Source organism: Triturus cristatus, chromosome 8 (genome assembly GCF_964204655.1).
Source record: "Triturus cristatus chromosome 8, aTriCri1.1, whole genome shotgun sequence".
Classification (NCBI taxonomy): Eukaryota; Metazoa; Chordata; class Amphibia; order Caudata; family Salamandridae; genus Triturus; species Triturus cristatus.
The window spans coordinates 840,088,001-840,115,260 of NC_140591.1; the positions used below are offsets into that span (position 1 = coordinate 840,088,001).

The window sequence follows — 27,260 nt, forward strand, 5'->3', positions numbered from 1 at the left end:
AAAGAGATGCGGAGTCCCGTGTTGAGGATGCGTCGTGCAGCTGTGGTTCCGGGGGGCTGCAAAGTGCGATGTAATGTCCTTGCGTAGAGGTGCATTGCGCAGCGGCGATTCCGATGGTCTGCATTGGACGAGGCAATGTCCTTACGTGGAGATGCATTCCACAGTGGCAGTTCAGATGGGCTGCAGTGGGCGATGTGAAGTCTTGGCTTCAGGAAAGGTTGCTCAGTAGAGGCAATGCATTGGTCCCGAGGGTGATGCGTCAGAGAGCAGCAAAGGCAACGCACTGATTCTGCAGGAGATGTGCCACGCTGTGAAGGAGATTTGTCGGTTCTGCTGAATTCACAGATGGGCTAGCAGAGCACCTTCTGGCATACTTTCAAGGGTCCAGGACTGTGGTGGCACCTCTTGAGAAGGCAAGGTCCAAGTGCTGGATTCAAGGTTGTTGGAATCCTGTTCCCTTCCTGAGGCTTATCATCAAGAGGCCAGCCAACTAGCCCTTGGAGTCACTCTGGGTCCAGGGTTTAGAAATGCAGGTCCAGTCCTTCTCACCCAGGCAAGAGGGCAGCAGGTCAGCACAGTAGAGCATCATTCCTTCCGGGCAGCTGTCCAGCAGAGTGGCAGTACTTTCAGTAGTACAGCAGTCCTTCTTCCTGGCGCAGTTGACAGGTCCAGAAGTGTACCGAAGAGTTAGGTCTAAGGGTCCAATATTTACACCAGGTGCCCACTTTGAAGTCGATAAAGCTTCTAGAGGTTTCCACCACCCAAAGGTGTCAGGCATCTCCTTCCTCCCTATCCTGGCCCCAGCATGACTGGGGTCACAAAAGTCCAGTGCCAAACCCTTTGTTAGGATGCTCAGGTAGAGCCTTTGTTATGTGCAGTGTAGAAGGTGACACCTCCTCTTCCTCAACAACTCAAAGCGGCCCATCCTGCCAATGCCTGGTTTCTCTTTGTCTCACTGACTGGGAGTAATACACAAAGACCAGCTGCCAGCTACACCAAGTTATGTGATTCAGGATCAGGCTGCAGGCACCAAATGGATGAGACAAGAAAATGTCAACATTCTAAAAACTGCATTTTCAGAACTGTGACTAAAAATCCAACTTTACCATTAAAGAGGGCTTTTAATTGCAATTCTTTAGGCCGTAAACTCAACTTAGCTACCTGCTCCCAACTGGAAGGTCTTGGAAGAATATAGGGGTTTTTCACTACCAGGACATGCAAAACTTAAAAGTACTACTTTTTAAATACACGGCACCCTGCCCTCTGGGTTGTTCAGGCCCTACCCTAGGGGTGACATATATGTATTAAAAAGGAAGGTTTGAGCGTGGCAAGAGGTTTATTTTGCCAGTTCGGCTTGGCAGTTTAAAACTGCACACACAGGCTGCAATGGCAGGTCTGAGACATGTTTTACAGGGCTACTTAAGTGAATGGCAAAATCAGGCCCTGGACACATTTAGTACCACTTTACTAGGGTCTTACAAGTAAATTAAATGTGCCATTTGAGTGTAAGCCAATTCTGCCATTCTTAAAGGAGAGAGAGCACAAGAACTTTTGGACTTTGTTAGCAGTGCTAAAGTGCGCTGAGTCCTAAAAGCCCACAAAAACAGGTTTAAATAACAGGAGGGTGAGGGCGAAAAGTCTGGGTTTGACCCTGCAGTAAGGGCCAAAGAAACATGTATTTAAGCAGTAATGGATAGAACAAGGGACAATTACATTTAGTCTTTCAAGTAATAGCAGATTACTAAATGATCATTCACAGTCAACAAAGGTGTACTCCTTGGCACAGTTACAGTAGTGTGAAAAAAGTTTCTGTTGTGGAAGAGGTCTCTGTATGGTAGAAGGCACCCCGCACTAAAGGACAGTGATACACACCAGCTGCCACCGTCCCTTTTTTCTCTAAGAGTGATCAGAGGTACAGTGACACCAGGGATGGGTGTGACTGTGCTTCTGTTTATTCAAATCCAGAGTCAAGCATTAGGGCAATTACCTCCCTCCAGTTAATGCACTGCAAGGCAACTTTCTAGAATGAAGGAGAATGCTAAATTCACTACTAGCCACATTGGCAATCATTTATTCCTTAGAGATGTTGACAGTTAACATTATTTTCTAGCCCTTCTCTGTATTTTCCTACATTTTTCAGCCAGCGTATTTGTTGATTGCAGATTATATTTGAGCAAAGTGTTCTTATTTATGTGAATTAGTCTACAATTTTTGGTGAGTATAGCCATGTCACTTTAGTTTTTGGAAGGCTGTGCAGTCTGTAAATAAAATGGCATCCTTGTTCAAGAAAGTACTTACACAGATAGTAGAACAATTAAGTCAGGCAGAAAATAGGGGAAATGAAGCTATGATTCAAAATAAACACATGCAATAAAATGGAAAAGGGACAAGTTCAGATCAGAATGCATCATGAGGTAAATACTGTAGGAACAAACAAAGCAAACAGTAGTGAGTGTTAGGTAGGTACAACAGTATTTGTGGTTACAAATACTATTCTTCAAACCAGTACTTAATTTATAAGAGAATGAGTGCCGGTGCGCAATGCTCTGCCCAGAAGGCTGTAGAAGACCTCTCTAATCCACTATCAGACACTCCCTGCCTGCTTATCTCACTTGTGCATGTGCCTGTTTTCTCCCTTTATGAAGGTTTTTCTCTTCCTACTTATTTCCGCCTTGATTGTTTTCCCTCTCTTGCTCTCGGTAAATGTCTCATGCAGAGAAATTAGTGCATGTCCCCGAAATTTTGTGCCGGTGGCCCACTCCGGCTGAAATTAAGCACTGCTTGGAATCTATTACAGGCTTAAGCTAGACTTAGCTTTTCCCAGCTCATTCAATGTTACTTCACGGACAAGGAAGAGGTGTGGCGCAGCGGCCAGGGCGACTGACGCTGGACGCTGGGGATCACGGTTCGATTCCCGGCTCCAGCGGCAGGGGTCTGCCCAGCACCATGTGACTCTGGGCAATAGCTTGCTTAATCTTCCCGACGGCCCCCAGAGCCTTGACACCTTCGGGTAATTGTTCGCGCTTTACAAATACTGGACATTTATATTTACAGGACATTAAATTAGAAGGGCAGTGGCTACATTAGAAACCCGGAAAACACTGAGTAATATTTCTGTGCATGAGTACATATGACCAATGACTAATAAGCAATGTTCTGCATTTTGCTGAAGGAAAATTTCTACAATATTTATAGTTGTGGTTTTAAAATTAAATTATTTCTGTCTCTGTGATGAGTTTATTCAATGTTTCCCAGCACTGGTTAGGGCTGGTAAGATATAAGGTGATATATAACTTAGCTTCCATGTTGCCTGTTTCGCTATTGCCTAGTTGAATTGTCAAGACGTTTGTCACTAACATAGTGGTGTAGTGATTATGGAGAAAATGATACATAGCTTCTGCACTTTGTTAATGAGAAAATACAATTCTTCTTTTGTATGGAAGTGCCACCTTAATAAAACTGGAAGGAATGCAATAATAAAATCAATACTCTGGTATGGAGTGTACATACAGACTTTGGGCATTTTCTTTTCCCTGTGCTCTTTCACTAGAAATGCAGTTTGTTATTGATTCCATGTTGATAGTCATGAGCTGCTAGTTATCCAGTTTCATGCCGCTGCAGTGTCTGTAGTGACACTGCTCAGATGTGTAGCTAATTCCTTTAACCAATGTGTTAGATCCACCAATGAATGTCGCAGGCATGGGTTTGGGGTCGAGCGGGGAGAGACCGGACTCACATTGGGAAGAGGTGTGTTGGAGCCCTCCTATCAAAAATGGCACTGGTAAACATTTTTGAAAACTGCACATGGGGAAGAAAAATCTGTAGGACCACATAAAAGATGTTCTTACATTTTATTAAGATTTTACATTTAAAACCCACATGTGTTTCAAAGGTGTTGCCCTTTAAGAAGTAGGTGGTACCGCTGATATACTCCATAGTATAATAGTAAGCCCAATTGAAAAAAACATAAACATTCAGTACATGTTACATATAAATTGATGCTATTTGCTGCACAAAATGGCTTGTTTGTCCAAAAACAATAATCAGTTGTTCTAACATTAGAAGGCCTGTGTAATTAATCAATACAAGTATAACTTCATAATGCCTAATGTACCTTGTATTAGGAATCACACACAGGTTAAGAACATTTCTGGTATTCAATAGATCACCAGTGAATACATACTGTCAATCTACTGCTGGTCTCCAAGAATTAAGCGAATACAGTCATTTTCCATATACATGTTGATGTAAAAAATATGAATCATGTAGTCATTGTAAAATAAAATGTAGGTTTTTTCGGAATTTCTAAATAAAGGTTAACTGAGGTGGTATAGTAGCCCTGATTAGTTTCCAAAGAATTGATGTAGGAGTGTTATCTGGAGGCATCCTTAGGCCCTCATAACAAAAAGGAATATTATAAGCAACAGTGCTCAGCCTATTTGGCTAAGATACTAAACAAAACTTTGCTCAAGTAGCTATGATGTTAAAAATTGCAAATCTAGAATTTTCCATAGCAGATTACATTTCTATTTATTTATTTTACAGCTGTATATAGCACTGCGCGGTTATTAGGATGGTTTAATCATAACTCACATGGCATCTAAGTTACCATTATATTAGCCTGGTATACAGGACAATAATATTAACAAATCTATGGCAACCCAGATAGTTAAAAGCATACTGAATTACCATAAGCAACATAAATGAAAAATAATAAACGTAAAATAAAATAGTGTCTACTATGTGTGACTTTGGGGTTCTTAAGAACCTTCAAGTAGGTATATTGCTATATTTCAAAACCCTTAGATAGCCTTTAGGAATCTCTCATAACCATACGAGTACCATGTACTTGGAAAAAAGACAGTTAAACATAAAGTAATGTCTAACGAAATGCGTCAGCACTGAATAGCTACATCAATGTTCAGAAATAACCTTTTCCTAAATAATTTATTAGGATTTAAATACTATTGAGTTCAATATATATTCCCAAAAAGTGACGAGATAGGAATCATAGTAACATATTGAACAATAAAAGTTTACATCCAGAAAGCAAAAAAAGTTATAATCACTCTATCAGCTGGCGTACAAACATATTGACACACTCATGTGGGTGCTTTCTCACTCTCTCCCTCTCTCTCTGTGACTCTCTGTCATCCTCCATTAGTGACTGCCTCATGAATGTTCAAAAGTTCTTCATCTGTCATAACGTGCAGTTCGAGGCATGTGGGCTGCTGAATTCATATCTGTGCATAGATCGCCGCCTAGTGTTGGGTCCGGATGATTGCACGTTGTTGTCTTGGAAGAGTCTTCGAAGTATCCTGGGATAGGTGACTCCTCCCCTGGACTACAGTGCGCATGGGCATCCTCTCCATCCTCAGATTGTTTTTTTCCGCCATTGGGTTCGGATGTGCTTATCTTGACTCAAGTTAGGAAAAACTTTTTCTAGGCCAAAAGGCCTTTAGTTCGCGTCGGTACTGTTCCCGATCGGTATCGATAGTATCTTGTTAGTTTACTAACTTTCAGAACCAACTTTTTCGCTTCCTACCCGACCATCGACCAGTCATCGACGATGGAATCGAGGACACCATTCAAGCGGTGTCCGGTATGTAATGCGAAATATCCCCACATCGACGTCCATCCGGTGTGCAACAAATGCCTTTCACCGGATCACGACGAATCTACATGTATGGCCTGTGCCCGATTCCGATCCAAGAAGACTCTCCGGAATCGACGAGCAGCGAGACTCGAAGCGCAGCAAGCGGCACCGGCCCCGGCCGACATCTTCAGCGCTGAGACCGAAGATGTCGAAGACGTGGAGAACCTACCCTCCAGCCCCGTTTCCGAACACGACTCCGGCTCGGAAGACGTTGAAGAAAGCCTCTTTCGCAGAGACGAAGACGACACCGAGGTAGGAGACTACAATGAGGCCTTAGGGGCCGAAGAGAGTAGCTCCGATGACGAGCAAGGCCTACCCGTACAGACTGAGGACATCCCAGTGCGCCAGTCTATGGCTCCGGTCGAGGGATCGCCTTCAGGCCTTACCCAAGACCTATCCCGCAGTTCTTCGGCCCCGCCCTCTGGCCCGGCCTCGGACATTCAGCGGCAGCCATTAATACCCAAACCGGCTGGTTTCCCTTCTTCGAAACCGAAAGCTGTATTGGTTCAACTGAAACCGAAACCGAAAGTAACGCTGGTCGGATCGAGGCCCACCACACCTTCGACGCCAGCAAAACCCATCGGCACCGAGCGCACCAAACGAGACTTCGGTGCCGAGCTTGCAACGGCCGACGTCGGCGTCGACATACGGAAGAAGACCTTCGGTGCCACCAAACCTACTCGGCTCCCGGCACCGACGCAATCGACTCCGACCCCAAAGATCAAACTGCCTGCTGCGTCTCACACCGCTTCGACAGCACCACCAAAGGCACACTTATCGAAGACGTCGACGGCCATTACCGCCCCTCGACTCGATGACTCACCGGCGCCGAAAAAGTCCACGCCCGCTTCTACGGAACCGGTCGGCGCAAAGGAATCGATGGCGCTCCAGGTGCGGCCCGTTGCTGCGCAACGCACCAAACACAAAACAGTCCTCCAGGACACATCGGGCTCCGAGCCAATAAAAGCTCCAACAGCCTCTTCGGCACCGGCCAACATTACTTTTGGCCTGCCGCCATCCACTGCCCCGAAACTGTTCCAAATCAGGACACGGGTCACCCACACCACGATCACGCCTGCCGAATGTTCTCCTGCGGAGACGTCTCCGTCACATATCATCGACGCCGACACCGGCAGGATGCTGCTCCACAAAAGGAGAATAACTTCAGAGCCAGCTTTGGACTCCTTCCGGATCCCACTTAAAAGAAAGCTGCCAGTGGTTTCGGAACCGGTTCTTTACGAACCTCTCCATTCCCCCTACCAGGATCCACTGTCCTTCTCTCCCACACACTCCGACACAGATTTTTTGGAGGACTACATGGGTGACCACGTCCCCTACCCCGGACAGAAGGACCCTCAAGGCCAACAGGACCCTGATCAAGCTTGAGATGACCCTGTCGACTCCGGTGCACCTATAGATGCACAGGACCCGCAACTCTATGGAGCAAAAACATCTCCCACAGAGGACACTGCCGCGTTCAACGCCTTAATTGAACGTGCTGCGGCCAATCATGGGGTGCAACTTCACTCTGACACCGTAGAGGACGACTTTCTCATGGACACTTTCGCATCCTCAGAAAGGAACATTAAAACTCTACCTATGTTGAAGGGTGTCCTCAAACCAGCAAAGGACATCTTCAAGGAACCCACCAGGGCAAGAGTAATAAACCCCAGGATCGACAAAAAATACAGATCGGCGCCTGGGGACCCCACCTACATTGGAGGCCAGTTACCTTTGGATTCAATTGTAGTTGCGAATGCTCGCAAGAGGGCACACTCGCAAACAACAGGTAATGCTCCTCCCCCGGACAAAGAGTCCAAGGTGCTAGAGACCTCCGGCAAACGGGTTGCCGCACAGGCGGCTAACATATGGCGTATTGCCAATACTCAGGCGCTCCTCGCTCGCTACGATCGAGCACACTACGACACATTAGAACAACTACTCCAACATCTCCCTGACCAATACAAAGAAGGTGCAGAGATCCTCATCAGGGAGGGACAGCTCCTCACAAATGCATCCATTAAGTGTGCACTGGATGCCGCGGATACAGCTGCCAGAGCCATAAACACTAGCGTCATGTTGCGACGACATGCCTGGTTGCGAATCTCCGGATTCAAACCTGAGGTACAAAATAACATCCTCAACCAACCTGTCAACCCCGACTACTTATTCGGGCCGGAGGTTGACACCACCCTAGAGAAAATAAAAAAAGACACGGACACTGCAAAGTCCATGGGGGCTCTACAAACGCAGTCCTTTCGAAGCGGCTCCTTTCGTCGCCCCGGAAATAGAGGAGCAGGTAGAGGACAGGGGTCACAGCAAACATACAACAAAGGCAACACACAGAGCACCTACGACAAAAACACCCGGGGTGGATATCGTGGCTCCAGCACAAAGGGCAGAGGACGCGGCTACGGCAACACCAGGTCCTCCCCCAAGAACAAGCAGTGACGCCCTCTCCCTTCCTCCCGACCACATAACACCTGTCGGGGGAAGGCTACAAAGGTTCCTGTCCACGTGGAACTCCATCACCACGGACAGGTGGGTCAAAGATATTGTCAAATACGGTTACTGCCTAGAATTAACCTCAACTCCACCCACAATACCTCCAAAAAACCGTCCTATGTCCTCAGAGCACTTAACGCTCTTACAGCAGGAGGTGCAAAGTATGCTACTAAAAGGTGCAATAGAGGTCGTACCCGTCCACGAGCAAGGTATGGGGGTGTACTCCCTGTACTTTTTAATACCAAAAAAGGACGGGTCGCTCAGACCTATATTAGACCTGAGACGCCTAAACCGGTACATTCTCTCCGAGCATTTTCACATGCTCACTTTACAGCAAGTCCTCCCGCTGCTTAAGCAGGGAGACTTCCTGGCCACACTGGACCTCAAAGATGCGTATTTCCACATACCCATTCACCCCTCACACAAAAAATACCTCAGGTTCACTGTTCAGGGGCAGCACTACCAGTTCAAAGTCCTTCCCTTCGGCGTGACAACAGCACCCAGGGTTTTCACAAAGTGCCTAGCTACTGTAGCGGCACATCTGCGGAGGCAGCACATACACGTCTACCCTTACCTGGACGACTGGCTCATTCAAGCAAAGTCAGCCCAACAATCTGCCAGCCACATATCCCGCACCATTCACCTCCTTCACAGTTTGGGGTTCTCACTAAATTACCCAAAGTCCCATCTCCAGCCCGCACACGTACAACAGTACCTAGGTGCGACCATAGACACTCTGGCGGCCACAGCTCAGCCAAATTTAGTGAGAATCAACAGCATACAGATGCTGATTTCCAAGTTCAAACCACAACACTCCCTGCCCGCGCGAGTGTTCATGCAGTTGATAGGCATGATGGCCTCCTGCATTTTCATAGTCCCGCACGCGAGACTACATATGCGCCCGCTCCAGGAGTGCTTAGCACGTCAGTGGAATCAGGCTCAAGGACAGTTGAAAGACCTAGTGTTGGTGAGCGGTCGGGCATACAACTCTCTGCATTGGTGGAATCCACAAAACCTTTGCAAGGGCCGACCGTTCCAAGAGCCTGTTCCACAAATAATACTGACAACGGACGCGTCTCTCCAGGGATGGGGAGCTCATGTACTCAGTTACACAGTGCAGGGACTATGGACAATACAACAAAAGAAGATGCACATCAACCTTCTAGAACTGATGGCAATCTTCCTAGCAATGAAAGCATTCGAAGTACACTTGTGCAACAAAGTCGTGTTGATCCGGACGGACAACATGACCGCCATGTACTACATACAAAAGCAGGGAGGAACACACTCTCCACAGTTGTCTCATCTGGCTCAGAGCATGTGGAAGTGGGCCATTCAGAGGAACATGTTCCTCATGGTGGAACACCTCCCCGGCAAGGACAACCAGATGGCGGATCTGCTCAGCAGACACAGCCACCAGATGCACGAGTGGGAGTTACACCCATCAGTTCTCCAACCGTACTTCCAGCAGTGGGGTCATCCAGACATAGACCTATTCGCCACAAGCGAAAACGCAAAATGCCAAAGCGTTGCCGCCAGGTTCCCACATCCGCAGTCGCAGGGCAATGCGATATGGATGAACTGGTCCGGCAGATTTGCGTACGCTTTTCCCCCAGCACCACTAATACCGCTGGTGGCACGCAAACTCAGACAACACTCTCTGACACTCATCCTGGTTTCTCCAACGTGGGCACGCCAGCCGTGGTACACCACCTTTCTCGAACTCTCCGTGGTGCCGCATCAACGGCTGCGGGTCAAACCCGAGCATTTGACGCAGAACCATGGAGAGGTTCAGCACCCAGATCCGCAACAGCTGAACCTGGCAATCTGGCTCCTGAAGTCCTAGAGTTTGGCTACCTCAACCTGCCACCTGACTGTATGGACATCATTAAGGAGGCCAGGAGACCCACTACCAGAGCTTGCTATGCAGCCAAATGGAAGAGGTTCATCATTTATTGCAATAATAATGACATCAACCCGCTAGACGCATCCATCCAAAACATTATTTGTTACCTATTACACCTCTACCGATGCAATCTGGCGTACACCTCTATACGTGTCCATTTGACCGCAATATCCGCCTATCTACAGACCAGGCAGCACCTCTCTCTATTCAGAGTGCCTGCCATCAAAGCATTCTTGGAAGGACTCAAACGAGTCATTCCTCCTAGCCACCCACCAGCCCCAATGTGGAACCTCAACTTGGTCCTCACACGCCTGATGGGTCCACCCTTTGAACCTCTACACTCATGCGAGATTCAATTCCTTACCTGGAAAGTAGCTTTCCTAGTAGCGATAACTTCTTTACGAAGAGTTAGTGAACTCCAGGCACTAACCATCCAAGAGCCATTTATACAAGTTCACGCCAACAGGGTCGTACTACGTACCAACCCCAAGTTCATGCCCAAGGTGGTATCGCAGTTCCACATGAATCAGACTATTGAACTGCCGGTTTTCTTTCAAAACCCACAGACTGTCGCTGAAAGGGTACTCCATACCCTAGATGTAAAGAGGGCCCTCGTGTATTATATCGACAGGACCAAACCCTTTAGGAAAACACAACAACTTTTCGTTGCCTTTGCCCCACACCACAAAGGTAACGCTATCTCCAAAGCAGGTATAGCCAGATGGATCGTTAAATGTATTCAAATTTGCTATCAAAAGGCTAAACGCACTTTAACGATTCCCCCACGAGCCCACTCAACACGTAAGTTAGGGGCCTCCATGGCTTTCCTAGGAAACATTCCTTTGCATGATATATGTAGAGCAGCCACCTGGTCCACTACACATACATTTACCAAACACTATTGTGTAGATGTACAATCAAAACAGCAGGCAGCTGTAGGACAGGCTGTTCTCAAAACTCTTTTTCAGACCGCTGCAGCTGGCACTGGTAGCCGCCGCTAATAGAGGGCACTGCTATGTATTCTATGCACAGATATGAATTCAGCAGCCCACATGCCTCAAACTGAATATGCTACTTACCAGTATGCATCTGTTCTTAGCATGTAGGGCTGCTGGCATTCATATCGCCCTCCCTCCTCCCCGGCGCCTGTAGCAGCTGCAGCTCTCAGAATTACTGTAAAGCATGGTCATCACTTTCTGTATCTACTCCATCACTGCCACAATGGCGAAAAACAATCTGAGGATGGAGAGGATGCCCATGCGCACTGTAGTCCAGGGGAGGAGTCACCTATCCCAGGATACTTCGAAGACTCTTCCAGGACAACAACGTGCAATCATCCGGACCCAACACTAGGCGGCGATCTATGCACAGATATGAATGTCAGCAGCCCTACATGCCAAGAACAGATGCATACTGGTAAGTAGCATATTCATTACCAGTGCTTAGTTTGTAAAAACAACAAGTGCGAGGGCTCTCGTCAGGCGGCCACTGCAGCTTGCACTACACATTGCCCCTGTCTGCACAGCCAGTGACAGTAACAACACAACTACTAACCATCATACTCTTGCAAGTGTGACAATCTGACTATTCCATGACCCCAAAGCTATAAGAATGGCTTGGACGGTAGGTAATAGTCATTTTAATGTATACTGAATTGATAATTGACTGTTGTTGTGGTTATCTCTGACAGCACCACCTTGTGGCACACTGTCATAGGCGCCGGTGTTGACAATTAAGTGCTAGTGCCTAGCACCGGAAACCACCGGCTCAAAGTAAGCACTGTACATTACTAAATTCATTAATTACTAATAATACATGGTGTCTATGTTTTGGAGACCAGGATAATAGTAGTAAAAAATGTATATAAATATTCAAACTGCGCCACTGCCATATCAAAATGTAAGTGTGGCAAGAGATTTAATGGTAGTCTGTGCACATTTGACGTTTGCTTTTCTTTTCCAGGAACGTGAAATGGAAACAAAGAAGCAAGCTTTAGAAGAAGAAAAGCGTCGCAGAGAGGACATCGAACAACGGCTGCAAGAAGAGACAAGTCAGAGGCAGAAATTAGTTGAGACAGAAATTAAAATGCGCGAGAGGCAAAGAGCTCAGGTCAGTAAGAAATATTTGTACTTGGTTATAGTGCACCCTGTACCATGACCACCTCTATCATTACTCTCAAATTGCAACATTTCCTTTGGCTCCTCCAGGGGGTAACTTGAAGTAAAAAGCTCTTTAGCTGTCATCATACAAAAATATACAGAGAAATGGACTGACACTCCCAGTTCATAGATACATACTGTGTGCGAACGTAAAACAACCCACTGTTGTAAATACTGTGCTCTACCTAGAAATAGACCTAGAAGAGCATGCTTCAACATTGGGCAGGTAACAAAACATAAACAACCACTCCAAACATGTGACCTTTGTTAAACGGGAAATGTGGCTGAAGAAGCAAACCTTTCTTCTGTCCAAAATAAAGCCATCAGATCCAGAGACTTACTGCAACACTGGATAGAAGAGCAGAGCTGACAAACAAAACTCTCTGCTGTGTCTTACGTATGACATTATGTTGGAGTTGTCACCCACCAAAATGCCAACTTGGGGGCCTATTTATGTCCCAGTTTCAAACGTGTTTGCACCACCCAGCGCGGTACATGCGCAACGCAAACCTTAAGTGAGATTTATGAAGCCACGCAAGGCCACTTTGTGTGGCCCTGAGTGACTCCATAAATCTGGAGTAAAGCAACGAAGTGCAAATCACTGCGTTGCCTTAGTTGCTCTGAGAAAGCGTCCCATAGGCGTTGCGTGAGTGTTAACATGTGACTTCCATGGTTTTTGACACATTTCCAGATTTACCATAACTGATAAACCTGGTAATGTGCCAAAAAGTTACGCCTTCCCAGGGGAGGCGTAGTGAGGAGAAATATCCAATGGTTGTTTAGGTCTTGCCTGTGACAGAGCGTGAGCTGCAGCGCTATTGCTTGCGAGAGATATTGTATAAAACAAAGGGCTTGCAGCCCATCCATTGCTTAACATTCGTTGGCTTCATTGTCACTCTTATTTGCTGCCTTCTAATTGGCCAGTGTGTGATGGCATCACTTCCTCTTCTTTCAGCTGGAGTATGGACCAAGAACTGATTGCTTTATCTTGATTGCTGTCCTTACGCTAATCATTCTGTGATTGAGGAACTACTTTTATTTTTCTTCTTCCCTGTTTTGTTGAACCTCTTCCCATTTGTAGCTACGCTTTACAATGCCAAGCGCACTTAAAAAAAACTTTCTCCTGTGAATTGGATGTTTATTGTGGTAACAGATGAATGCATAAATATGGTCGACCTAATCATACATAAAAAATGCAAAAGTAGCTGCCTGTGCATGAGGGATACAAAACCATGTCTACAAAACTTAATATTGAAAATACATATACAGCATGGGAAAGTTAAGTGTAATAAATGTTTTGGGCGAATTATCCAGAACGAGAATAAGAAACGACTAAGAGCAATGACTATTGGCCCAGAGGTGTCTATATACTACTGACCTCAATATAGTGACTTATTACCCAGGGGCAGGCATTTCCCCCACTATTGCTTCCCACTTTCACAAGCTGTATGCTCTGTGTCTGCATCAAAACAAGTTTGGGATGATCAGATGCAATGCGTTTTGTGTTTCATCTGGAGCACTTGTCAGGAGCGATCGTTGTAATATATCAAATGGGGTTTGTATCATTTTCAATCATGTCAGGGAAACCTGCCCTGAAATAAAGAGAATGGGCTTGTCACCGCCCCATTGCCAGATGTATCATCACGGTGTGCAAAACAGACGTGTGGTACAATGGATCTCAGCACATGCCAGTTTATATGTTAGGTAAACAACCCAACAAAGGTCAAGGACCCCAGTAGAGGGGGCTGAAGTGATCTTTTAAAAGTAGAGACCCAGTAGTCAGTCTCCACTCAGGAGTAGGGTAAAAAAGCACGTGCCCGTCTCTAGAGTCAGGCTGCCACTACTGCCAATAGCCTCATACACGGTTGAGAGGTCAGTAGCCACTCTGACTCAGAAAGGCATACACTTTGGGTGCCCCCTAACATTGGAGCGAAGACCAGTCAACAAAAACTTGAATCAAATAGAGCAGCTTTAGTAGCGTTACATGATTCTCAAGCTCACTAGAGAGGGAAGCATAGGGATAACCCGAAAAACATAAGTGCAGAGCATCATGATGATTACAAAGCCATGTTACAATGAATCTGTATACTGTTCCGAAGCGTGGCAGCCACAGAGAAATTATCCCTAGATGGGACTACAAAGCCGTAACACATGACATGTATATTTGTAAAGCGCATGTTCACCCACAGCATCTTTGCTCAGTGTTCACGCGTAAAAAAAAAAAAGACAAAATTCACGTGTAAAAAAAAAAAAGACAAAATAATCAAATAAAACAAGCATAAAATATGCCACTTTACGCTACATAATTTCCTTTTCTTGCAGCATAATTTAGTCAAAACTGTCGCAAGTTTGCTATCAAATCCATAAATGGTAGAAAAATAATCAGAAACGGGCCCAACCCCGGACTGTCAGAGGGAAGGTCAAAAGATTTGCATTGCAAATGAGTCGCACAACAAACCCAAGTGTGTGGGTAGTCACAAACAATTTAATGCTTTTTCACACTTATCTTCACTTCTAAACTTAATAATTCCATCAGCCAAATCTAACTTGTGCAGAACATTTGGAATAGAGTTCTAATGTTTTTTGCATGTTCCAATAAAAGGGAAAAATAAATAAATACAAGAATTAAATAAATAAATAGATGTAAATTGCCAGTGCTTCTTAACCATACACTTTATGAACCGCCAAAGTACATAGACTGTAGGATTTTGGGGGTAAAGCCTCCAGAATGTATGGAAAATGGATGCACTTAATCGCATAACATTACCAAAGTATTCCGCCTGAATACACCAGGGAGTTTTGTGAACGAGCCGAGCAGTCTACAAACTGCAGTGAGTAGGCAAACGGCTGGCAACCAGCCTTATGCCAGTTTTTGTGAATCGGCCCCTTGCATGTTATACTGTGTGAAAGGAAATTGACAGGGGAAGTGAATAGGAATACTGCGAAACAAAAAACAATTGTGCATAGAGAGTTAGGGAAAGAAAGGGGTCTAAAAGAGTAAAACCAGTATTCTGTGCTGCATGGTTAACTGGTTTGGAAGACTAAACTGGCAAACTGCTTTCGAACGCGAGTTCAACCAGATACCCCCGCCTCAGGTAAGAAAATTAGGCCAGCAAGGGACTTGCCAGACATACCACCAATTTTGAACCTTGTCAAAAATGTCACTGAGCGAACGGGCGAGGCAAGCAAACCTGACAGTCATTTGGGCCATTGCTCCTGTCTGAACGTCTGAAAATTATTTTCAAAGTCAAAGAAGTTACAATTTACACTGAAACTGCCCGCTGGCACCCTACCCCCGCCCAAGCTGCTGAGGCGGGGGTCCATGACGCCCCATCAGCAAGGTATCGCTCTTCTGCGATTGGTGAACAACCTGCAGGCCCGAGGTTCAAACCTGGTAAGACTTGCTCGGCTCTTCATCCTTTCAAGCTCGGGTAAACGGGTGCTAATGAGTTAGGTAATCGTAACACATGTTATTTACAATCAGTGCTTTAAATGGGAAAAAAATAAGTGCAGGTACTCATTGGAATAGAGGCGTGGCAAGTGGGCGGGGCGAAGAGCAATATATGATCGTACCTAATGACTTCTGTTGCAGATGCAGCACGTCAAACCACACGAGAAATGCGTTTATGTCACTAAAACAGATTAACCCACTACACATAATTACATGCTCCTCCGAAGCAGAGCAGAATCTGCCCTGGAGGAGAAACCTAACCTGTGCCTGCTGTGCTGTGGATCAGGGTACCGGTACTCTCCCTGGCTACAGAGAAGTGCCGGTACTGAGTTCCGGTGAGTACCGGCCCATTTAAAGCACTGTTAAGTAGCCATCACTATATAAAACCTAGTGGTCATTATTGAATCAGAAATAATTTGATGGGAGATGCGTTACTTTTTACATACTTTTACTGTTTTGGCTCCAGTTGTTTGTGATTCGATTACCAAACTAACAAAAAATTATTATGTAGTGTATTTATGTTTAAAAAAAAAAAAAAAAGCTTAAACTAAAGGAGTATTTTTAATCTATAGCAAAAGGATAAAATAAAAACAAACAATATAAACACCTCATAAAAACAGGTTGAACAGAAATCATTCACCAGGGCTCATTTAATCAACCAGAAATCACTTCCCTCTGATCATTAAAGAAAAACTTTACCTGACTAATCGACAGATATGCCAGTTGTGGAGCAGCCAAATCACTATTCTTCATTTATCTATATAAAACACAGACATTGCTTTTTGCTGTTTCAAATCAGATCTGACTACTGCAAAAAACACGGAGCAATATATCCCACACTAACAGTATGTACTGTCGCGTTAAATGCCACCGTACAAATTAGCACCACTGGAGCGTTTTATATAATCCAGCTCTTGGCTTTTTACTAGTTTATCCTGTGATGTTCATTTAGACAGTCCAGTCTGCAAGTGCACTCTGCTCATGTTCAGTAACTTTACAAGACATTTCCGAGTAATTACTTAACAGGAAGGAGCAGAATACACTGCTTGATGTGTGACAGTAGGAGACTCACTCATGAACAATGTGTTTTCAATATATTTCTGCAGTGTATACCTAGGTTTAAACTCTTATTCTTTACATTGTTCCGCCATCTAGTGGTTAGATCTGAAAACATGCTCTACGAAAGAACTTTTTATTTTTGCCAATATTTTCGACTCCTTGTATTTGGTTGCAGCAGGTGGGCGAGCCGTCTAAGGCTTGAGCCGGGCTTCAGCGAGATGTTTGATCCTGCTCAGCTCTAGACCCTCGATCCCAAACGCCCCAAACTTTTATGTGGCTTTGGCCTTTCATCCACAGTGGAACGCCATAATCCAAGCTGAAAGAATGAAAGACAAAGTGTTAATTAATCTTTAATGCAAAACATGAGAACAAGATACCCACCTAGTGGCTGAGTTGCGCATTGTGACTCTAGAAAAGCCGGGATCATTTCCTTGGCTCCCCCTCTTGACCACATTTTGCGAGCCTAGGCAAATATTTTATTTCACCGAGCCACTTTTTTACATTATCACATAAGAGGGCATATTCAATACATGTGCTTAGGGTGCGTGCTGCACTAAACCTTTTTCTGATTTATTTAGTAGACTAGAATGTTGCTATATCTACAATAAGAATCTAAGCCACATATAGGATGAGCATGGCAACTGAGTTAATAGCATTGTAGACGGAGGGGAGGGCATGAATGTTTCTGTTGATGTTTGAAAAGAATCACTTAAAAAAAAATGCCTCTCAATGAAGTTATATAATCTGCTGTGTTAGTGTGAAATGCATGTTAATGAAAAACACTTTTGAGATTCTCGAAGAAATGTTATCATATTTTTACCTGCTGTTTTGCAAGATTTATATGGCAAACATTTTTAGGGCTTGGCTCGTACCCAGGCTCTTAGAGCCAGACCAGACCAGTGACTTGGCCTTCCTTAATACTTTTCTGTCTTCCCACCTCTAATTTGTGTCTGGCGAGACAGAGTATGTTAGAGTGAACTGGGTTTGCCTGGTGCAAATTATGTGGCTGAGGCAGTACTAATTCGTGGATTGCCTTACTTTTAGACCCGTCCTTTGACTCGCTATCTGCCAGTGAAAAAGGAAGATTTCGACCTTCGGGGTCACATTGAGTCGGCCGGTCACAATGTGGAGACATGCTACCATGTGTCAGTCACAGAGAAGACATGCAGAGGCTTTCTTGTAAAGATGGGAGGGAAAATCAAAACTTGGAAAAAGCGGTGGTTTGTGTTCGACCGAAGCAAGAGGACATTTTGCTACTATGCAGGTAGGTGGAAACATTTATGTCTCTGTGAAAAAATCATGATTTTGCGTAAACTGGAGGCTGTGTCAAAAGCACACAACAGAGATGGCGAGAGGGTGATAAGTAGGTTGATGAGTGATATTTGGATGTATGATTGAGTGACAGAATGACTCTGTGAGTGTGCCATGGTGTTGGATGGAAAGCCACGTGAAAGATTAGGGAGCACGTGGGTGAATGGAATGAGTGAATGCATGAGAAGTTTATGTTTGTTTATGTTTGCATAGTTTTCCTAGTTGCTTAATGCTGTTGTAGGAAACTGTAATCAAAACGGTACACACTAAAAATGGTTTGCCTCAAACCAGTGCTTAATTTGTAGCTTGGTGGCCCTCCTATACACAGAATGCACATCAAAGGTATGTAAAAATGTGTCCAAGATTTTCCCACTAGAATGAGGGACCACTCAGGGGTGCCCTATCTCCCTCCTCCCTGCATGTGGAGCCATATGTGCCTGGATTAGCCCCATGCACAGCGATAGCGGCGCCATGGTGGAATGGTAAAAAGACAGAATCTCCCTATATGCCGACGATGTCCTATTCTAACTTTCAGATGCCGAAACTAGGCTGGGTACCCTCCATGACATTTCTGTCACCTTTGGGATTACTCTGGATACAGAATCAACTGGCACAAATCGGTGCTATATCGGGAGGGGAACTGGAACCTGGGCTATGCTGTTGAGACTCTCGTGTGGGTGGTGGACAATGGATTCAGATACCTAAGCATCTTTGTTATTAATAACTGAGAGTAATTAATGAGGTTTAACCTAGACAGGATGGAGATGTGCAGCGACATAGCTAGATGCCATATTCTGCCTCTGACACTTCTAGGCAGAGCAGCCCTCTTCAAAATGATCACTCTCCCAAAATTGTTGTACGTCATGCAGGACACGTCCTACTTGATCCCTGAATCCTACTTTCTAAAACTGTACAGGGAGATACGATTACAAATGTGGGACAGGACCGCCCCTCGGATAGCCCTGAAAACAATCTTTAGATCTGTGCATAGTGGGGGATTGCTCTATTGCACTTACAGGCATACTATTGGGCCTCTCAGCTCCAGACTATTATTGGCTGGGTCCACGTCCTGGCTGCAGACCCAGCGGTCTGGTTGGACAGGTGCCCCACGGTGGAGCCCACCTGGGAGCAATATTTCTATGATGGCAAAAATAGAAGGTCACTGCCTATCCCAGCCCAGGTGCCACTGGCGACTTGGGATAGCGTGTGAGCCCACATGAGATGGAAAGGAATGGTCACGATGGAAACCACATTATGGATAGGTTTAATACCTAAGGAAGTGCCCAGGCATAAGGTATTCACTAGATGGGGCTTAATTGCCCTCTCAAGGATTGAGGATGTTGTAGAGAATAGAGAAATCAACCATGCGTATAAGTACACACAGCCACGACTCGCCTTCCACGCTTAAGGGGAAGAGTGGGAGGACCTGCCTGAGCCAGTCCCCCTGGAAGATCTCCTTCTCTGGGAACCACTGAGCAGGTGGGCGGTCTCCTTGCTCTACAAGACCATTATACACAATACCCCAGACAATCTAGAGGGTCCACAACAGCGATGGCAACAGGTCATGGGTGAGATGGAGAGTGTAAACTGGGAGGCCACCCTGATGCATCCCCAAGAGGTTGCCATAAGATCACCCTTCTGCCTGATCCAAATGAAGATCCTGCACAGGGTCTCCTTGGTCCGGGTCAAGCTTCATAAAATGGGGAAGATCCTCTCGCCCAAATGTCTAATTTCTTAGAAGCCAAGAGGCTGAGGGTTCGTTCTACCACACTCTATGGGGGTGCCAAAAGATTTAAAGATGCTGGAACACAATACTGCAGGAACTTAGTGCTGTCCTGGGAGAGGAGATACCACACAATCCCCAATACATACTCCTGGGAATCCTGGGAGGCATTGATTTACCGAGGAAAAAGCTGATCTTTGGAGCACTAGGAATGATTGTGGCAAAGAGGGACATCGTACAGTCCTGGGGCTCACATACTCTGCCTACAAAAGCCCAATGGCTTGCTGGGATGGAAATATGTATGGGGCACAGAAAGTTGTATATGCACCTAGAGCGAGGTTGTCCTAAGAAATTTGGAACGGTTATGGAGGATGTGGAGAGAACATGATGGATTGCCATTTACTGACCCGCACGGATCCATGCAACAGTATAGAGATACGGAGCCCTAACGGCAACCACACAAACCTCCCAGCGGGAGTGGCAGAGTTTGCCTGAGAATACCTGGATCCGACTTACATTCCTGGAGACAGAATGGACTCGTGGGGGCCCCCATGGAAAGGGGCCTACATTTCGGACAGATCTCCTTGGCTATCAGTGTCCTAAGTGTATGTGCACTACGTTTTTACGATCCGCCTGACAGCGGTATGTTATAAGCTCACATTGTATGTTACATTTGAAAATGTTAATAAAACAATTTTTTTTAAATAGCTCAGGGATATACTAAGGAGCCATGGATCCCATTAGCAATCTGCATGATTGAGCTTGGGGGCTCCTGGACACATGCATTTGAATCAGTGTCAGGGTGTGCCAGTGGCAGAGGGTATTGTAACCTGCAGAAAAAACATGCTGCCCTACCAGAATTATGTCATGAATTAAATGACTGTGACATGGCTCCTAGATACTCTCAGTGGTAAATGATGGCGAACAAATACTCTGTTCTGAATACGCTGCAATATAGGGTCGGTCTTCCTCGGCACGATATCAAATGCTAAGGTTTCCAGCTTTTCAGCTAAAGAATGCAATAACAAAGTTAATTTTAAAAACAATCATCCTTGCTCAATCACATCCAAAAATATAATTGTATTTTAGCAACAAATCATTTTTTTTTGCAGCTGCTTAATATTTGTTTTATTTGCCAAGGTTTGTCAAGCGGGCTCACTATCTTGCATGAATTAATGGGGTGTGGTCTGCGGCTGGCTTCCAAAGTACAAGGATAAGGAAATCACAGGAAAAAGCTTTACTTAAGGTTGATGGGAGTGAATAATGCAAACAAGTCAAAACCACAAAAGTTAGAAAATAAGCCTGTCAAAGTAGTAGGTAACCTTAGTCTCTGCCTTAGTAGCTAAAATGTAGCAGTGATTTGGGTATAAGAGACTGAATGCGTCGCAGAAAGGCGTAAGACATTAAATGTTCAAGTCTAAGTTAGTGGAGTAAGAAATTAAGCTAATTGGTAATTGACCACATGCATTTTTGTTTTGTGTATTTTTATTTACTAAAACATTTGATATTGGTGAGATGATGATGCTAATGACATGTCATTGCAGAGTGTGGGATGAAACATTTCAGATCACAATCATATTATGCCTTATCTTTTCACTGATATCCCATTCAAGCCCTACGAATGCCATTTAACCTTTAATATTTTGTGACTGTGGTCCTACATCACATTATTATTTCTTACAGATAAACATGAAACCAAATTAAAAGGAGTCATATATTTCCAAGCCATTGAAGAAGTTTATTATGATCACCTCAAAAATGCACACAAGGTAACAATCTACATATTTAATGCAAGATTTATTTTGTAGGACAATCGAAAGTGATGCTGTAAATGATGTAATCATACTAATTTTCAAGAAAATGGAGCCTTGTATAGTTATTCATCAAGTACTTTGCAGTACATTGGTTGTTTGAGATGAGACACCATGTTCTATCTAGGTAGATCCATTGTTTTCTATCTGCGGTCTCAGCTGAGAGTGAGTGTAAGTGAATGATGGAGAGCGTCACTTGTATATAAGCTAAGGTTGTGTCCAATAAAACAATCGTAAATAAATGGAAACAGTTCGGGCTGGACTGAACCCATGAGGCACAGGGTCAAGACTGATTTGCATATGGCTGGGTTCAAACTGGAATGGCATGGTGAGCAAAAAAACGATGGATTTAGGCCCAGATCTCTGTACTGGGGTGAATGGATGACATTGTTCTGCATTCTGTCCATCAATTGTTCTTTTTGCTTTATGAGCAGACACTTGACATCTGTAAATTATGAAATTCAGAAAACTTTGGACTGGGAAGCTGTTAACGGCAATAGTGCAGCACTGTATGTTTCTTGTTCGATAACAAGCACTTGACTATATTTTCTGTGTTCTAGAGTCCAAATCCATTGTTCACGTTCAGTGTGAAAACGCATGACAGAGTATACTACATGGTTGCACCGACGCCAGAGGCCATGAGGATATGGATGGACGTTATTGTAACAGGGGCAGAAGGTTACACGTACTTTATGATATAGTTCAATACAATTGTAGTTAAAGATCTTCTTTGCCAAGTTTCTGTACAAAAACTATTGGAGTGAGCCAAACAACACCAGCTAGTCTCTATGATGACATTTGGAAATCAGTACAGCAATCCTGCAGAAATGCATATTCAGAAGGCCCAGCAGGCAAAGAATAATTTGCATCAGTGGACTTTGTAGCAGCAGAAGACTTTACTCTACAACACCTCATATTACAACGTGTGAACATGTTTTTTATTTTTTTATACATTTTTCCATATACATTTTGATGTAACCTGTATTTTATTTTGTATCATTATTTAGCTTTTCTACTCCTTAATGCCCGTGGACAGGCAGGCTTGTCCGTGATGTGGTTTTCTGGGGAGGTGTAGATAGAATGAACATTTCACCATATTTCCAGTACCTTGGCCACAATGATTAACAATGGGATCATGTGTATGGGCTATGGTCATCTCTGTTTAATCAGTGACAGGCAGTCACAGTAATGCCTCATAAAAGAGTACTCACCCATGTGTTAACGAATCATGTTACGCAATACTAAGTTGGCTGTGCTTAATGTTTTAATTTCTGTATATATTTTAATTTAAGTGAGCTGGAGATACACAGATGTTGTGAATTGTATTAGCACATTCCTTTAGTACAAACAGAATCATTCCACAATTTATTGACAGATTGCTTGGATCAGACAGAATAACATTTTGAGGTAATGAGAAAGTCACATTCTTTAGGAGGGGAACAGGGCCACTGGGTAGTCTACTAGAATAATTATGCCTTTGGAGGTTCCCTCAATTTCAGTTGTTGTCAAGAGCATAATATACATATTGGTAAATAGCTTAGTACCAAGAACAACAACATGCAGGCATCCTTTGGATAGCAGCTTTAAAAATAGCACCACTAGCAAGTTTGTAGATGCAGAGTGGGTATCTGTCAGTGGAATTGTTCACATAGATTAACTGGTCCAATAACGTAGTACATATTATATGGTAGACTGAGAGCTCTGATTGGTCTATGTTTTTGGTAGGGAGCCAATGAATGATCAACAAGGCTCTTTCTTCTGACTCCCATTAAATGTTCACCTACCCACAGTATTATAGCACACACTTTGGGCTTTATAAAGCTTGTCTCCAATTTTACTGTGACTCTGAGAGACTGGATTGCTGATTAGGAAAGGGTGAGGGCATCTATTTTAGAAAACACTTGCCAAACTCTTCAATGCTTGTGTGCACTTTACAAAATGCAGATGGTGCTGATAAACATATTAAGATACTGTTGCAGTACTACTCTAAGCTGTCATATTCTCTGTGAGGGCCTTGCAGTTTTTTAACTAAAATGATCAATCGTATGAACTGTAGGCTTGTGTCTATGATAAGTGCAGGATTGCTTTTTTTGAGATTCATAAATAACTCTCTAGTCAGCCTAGTAATATCTGATAATACTATGTCCTCTCCTCACAATCATGCAGATGTCTGTTGACTGGTATTCCCAAGTTTAGTTTCAGGGCAAATGTACAGTTGCACAATTGTTTCCACTTTTTTGTCCACTTGAGAAACATCTTTACAGTATAAATATTTGTTTCCTCAGACCTGCTAAAATGTGGCCTTGTACCCTGTAAACACAATTAGTTGAACTTTTTTGTAATGTACATTTATGTGTGCATTCAGAGTGACAAATGCACAGAGAATGTTTATGAATACTTAGAAATAGCAACTTTGTAAGTGGGCCAACATACCATTTGCATAACACCTTCCCAGCACTGTCATCCCTTGGGATCACAAACATTCCCACACACTCCTAAGCATCAAGCTGTAGAAAGTCGCAAAGCTGGGGCCGTCTGATAAATAGTTCCCTAAGGGTGCAGTGGGTGTGCTTGGCAGTTGTTTGTACCCCTGGTCCACTTTGGTATTACAAAAGGGCTGCCGGATGCTTGCATGGTCCACTCTGTCATATGTATTACACCAGTGCAAAATATGAGCCCGCCCCCGGCAGAGTCCCTTGGTAGTCGCGAAAGGGGTGCCAGAGACCCTTGGTGCCTACCCCTGCAGTCAAGTGCAGTGATTGTATGCCCTTCTTTCAATTTAAGCTGCAGTGAAAGGCAGACCGATGGCCTTAATCAGCCTTTCACTAAATAATCTGTTCACAGTGCAGGCACAATGTCCCAGATTGTGCCTGGAACACTAGTAAGAATACACAAAGGCATAGAGCGGAACACTGCACCCGACCTGTAATACGGCCCCTAGAGGATTTTCCACCATGATCAAAAAAAATAATCCTCTGAAATCTCCAGAAATCCTAATTTCTGTGAATTAGTATTTATGGATTGTGAATGTAAATTCCCTTGTTGTTGCCCATATGTGGCACCTATATATTTTCATAATTAACACTAGTGACTCTTTTCCACGCATCTTTAACACTGATTCCTAGCTCCAAAAAACATGGTTAAGCAGATATTGATGGGAAACTAAGTAGCAATGTATAGGTGGATGTTTAGGAGCAAGGAAAATTGGTCGTGTACCAGAGTAACAGAACAATAACCATTGAGAAAATTAAATCCTCCCTGGATTTTTTACAAATTCTGACTGAATAGGTAAATTAAACTAGAAGTGTTCTATGAAGACATCCTTCTTGCAGGCAACCACACTCTATGTGCAAAAGATGACAGCAGAAAGCGCAGGTTTGTGTGTGTTATTTGCAGTTCATTTTATGTGAGGGGAATGACATACAGGTGCAAATTTGAGAATGGTTCTGGTTTCATACTTGATGTGTTAACAAGCAGATCAGACCCAATGATGTCTGTTTTTGCCACGTAATATTGCATTGAAAATGATAATGTATAGCCTCTCCCTAAATGTATAATTGAATATATGTAGCTGATTGAATCGAATGCCTGCCTGCAGAATGCCTGTAAAGCCCTGTATAGCATGGGGGGGGGGGGGGCTGACAGGGGCTAAGCAAATCAGACAGGCTGGCAGGCGGGCGCTGGTGAGGTCACAATCAGGCAGGCTGGCAGGCAGGCATAGCACTGGTGGTGTCGATAATGGCCAGGACGGGTGTGCGAGCATGCCAACAACCCTGTAGCCACACTGTCCTATCACGGGCCATCTCCACACCCCACAGGGAGCCTGTGGCCTAAAGCCTGCCCACACACTATTTCCCAGGTGCCTCAGAGCCACTGCAAGCTTACAGCACTGATTCACACCAGGCCCTCCGGTCCATGATTCCGCTGTCTCCAAGCAACAGGCGGGCCGACCATCTGGCTGGCTGGCTGGCTAGCAGGCGTGGTTCAAGTGGGGATAGCACTAAGCCCGGGACCCGGAGAGACTGGGATCACCTAGCCCTCATCAGCTCCCCAGCAAGCCTTCAACAGGCCCCCAGCTGCTCGTCACCTGTGCTCCTGCTATCCACGCTATGCACTCCTGTGCCTCTTTGCTGCACTCCACTTCACCTGCTTACGCCTCTCCTCTCAGAATTCTGCTTCCGTGTGATAGATATAATTAAACTTATGCTTTTTTCTGATTTGGTTAAAAATCCTGCCATAGTTTTCAGTGATAATTTCTTTTTCCTCCTGTCCTGTTCGTTGATTTACTTCCATTCAAAGAAATTATCAGCAGACTGATATCGGGGGCACAAGTCACCTGGGTCGTTTTGGGCATCTTTGTGCTTTTTATTTCCTACTCTGTTCTTGGTACCGAGTTTGTATCTTGAAACCTAAGAGTTTGGTAAGACTGCACACCGATGTTTCCAGTTTGTCATGAGGTTTTACCTACATGCAATTCCTCATATTCCATTCCAAAGATATTCAGAAACGGGGCTTTACTAATCGTCAGTCACCTCCAATGGTCTGTTGTACTCACAGAACTAGCACAAAAGAACCATGATTCACCTCATCTCTTCAGACATGTATTAACAAACCCCTAGGGTGCCACAAAAAGATGGTTTGATGTATGTGTAGCAAACAGTTCTTTATTGCTCTATATAGTACAGTTCTCTGCAGCCGCCACCCTCTCTGTTACGAAATTCGTCCTTGTGTTAATCTCATTTCCACCATGTTTAGCCTCGATCATTGTCCCTAAATTTAAAATTTCTGGTTTGCGGTAAACAATGGTGTGTACACTATCATCATACTTTAGTCCTACTATTTACTCTCTCCAGCAGGTGTACCTTTTCATATACTGGCATCTCTCCTGTTAGGCTGTACGCTGCAGACCCTCTGCAGTTTGATTGTTCTCCCATTCGGCCAGTATTTCACCAGGACCTGACATATGACTTGAAACAGTTTTTTTTAGATATGGGCTCACAAATGTTTTTGCAGTAGCAAACCAACCTTCTCCTCTCTAGTACGAAAATATCATCCACAGCAGACAAACACATTTTCTATTGGAATCTTAAGTTCACAGTGCTTGGTCTCCAAAACAAACACATTTGCCACAGACCCCTCCATTGTAACTGCAATTCTACTTGCATTCGCTGCAGCTCTCGTAGGTTTTTCTTCCGCACAGTGATTGGCTTAAAATGTATTTTCACTCACAATAGAGTGTCCCACGTTCTAACTCACTGGAGCATATGTCCTACTTCATTTTGTATAAATGTCTCTGCTTTTGCTGCTGTATGTCTTTTCTACATAGAGGGGAGAGTGATGCAAGTCCTCTACTCCATGGACTTTTAATCTTCCATGTCAAAGAATGGAAAACACACCTATGTTATATTGTTACATGTTGCATATTAGATGTTGCATTTACGCAATAACGTCTAGTTTATAAGTGTTATTTATGTTGTATTTATAGTTAAAGTCAATTGTTAAAAACCAAAGACTTATTGTTTTAGAACTATTTCCATCAGTCTATGCCAGCTGCGTCTATATTGCGTGCCTTTGTTTTCCATAACAACTTTTTCCTATTCTTGTCTTTGAAAGTCATTTGCCTGCCCTTTATGTCATGTGGGTATTTGAACAATTTGTGTGCATCACATTGACAAATGA

General features: G+C 44.2%; 1 protein-coding gene across 3 annotated transcripts in view; it reads left to right on the forward strand.

Annotated features, from left to right (window-relative positions):
• The window catches only part of PHLDB2 (pleckstrin homology like domain family B member 2), a 484,972-nt gene extending 460,431 nt beyond the window's left edge, over nucleotides 1-24,541 (forward strand). For all 3 annotated transcript variants that reach the window (XM_085622330.1, XM_085622331.1, XM_085622332.1), the window contains 4 exons: nucleotides 12,030-12,176; nucleotides 17,781-18,000; nucleotides 21,454-21,539; nucleotides 22,142-24,541. In XM_085622330.1, coding sequence (XP_085478456.1) covers nucleotides 12,030-12,176; nucleotides 17,781-18,000; nucleotides 21,454-21,539; nucleotides 22,142-22,282 — 594 coding nt within the window. In that variant the 3' untranslated portion in view covers nucleotides 22,283-24,541. The remainder of the gene's footprint in view (nucleotides 1-12,029; nucleotides 12,177-17,780; nucleotides 18,001-21,453; nucleotides 21,540-22,141) is intronic.
• Nucleotides 24,542-27,260: the final 2,719 nt, after the last annotated feature.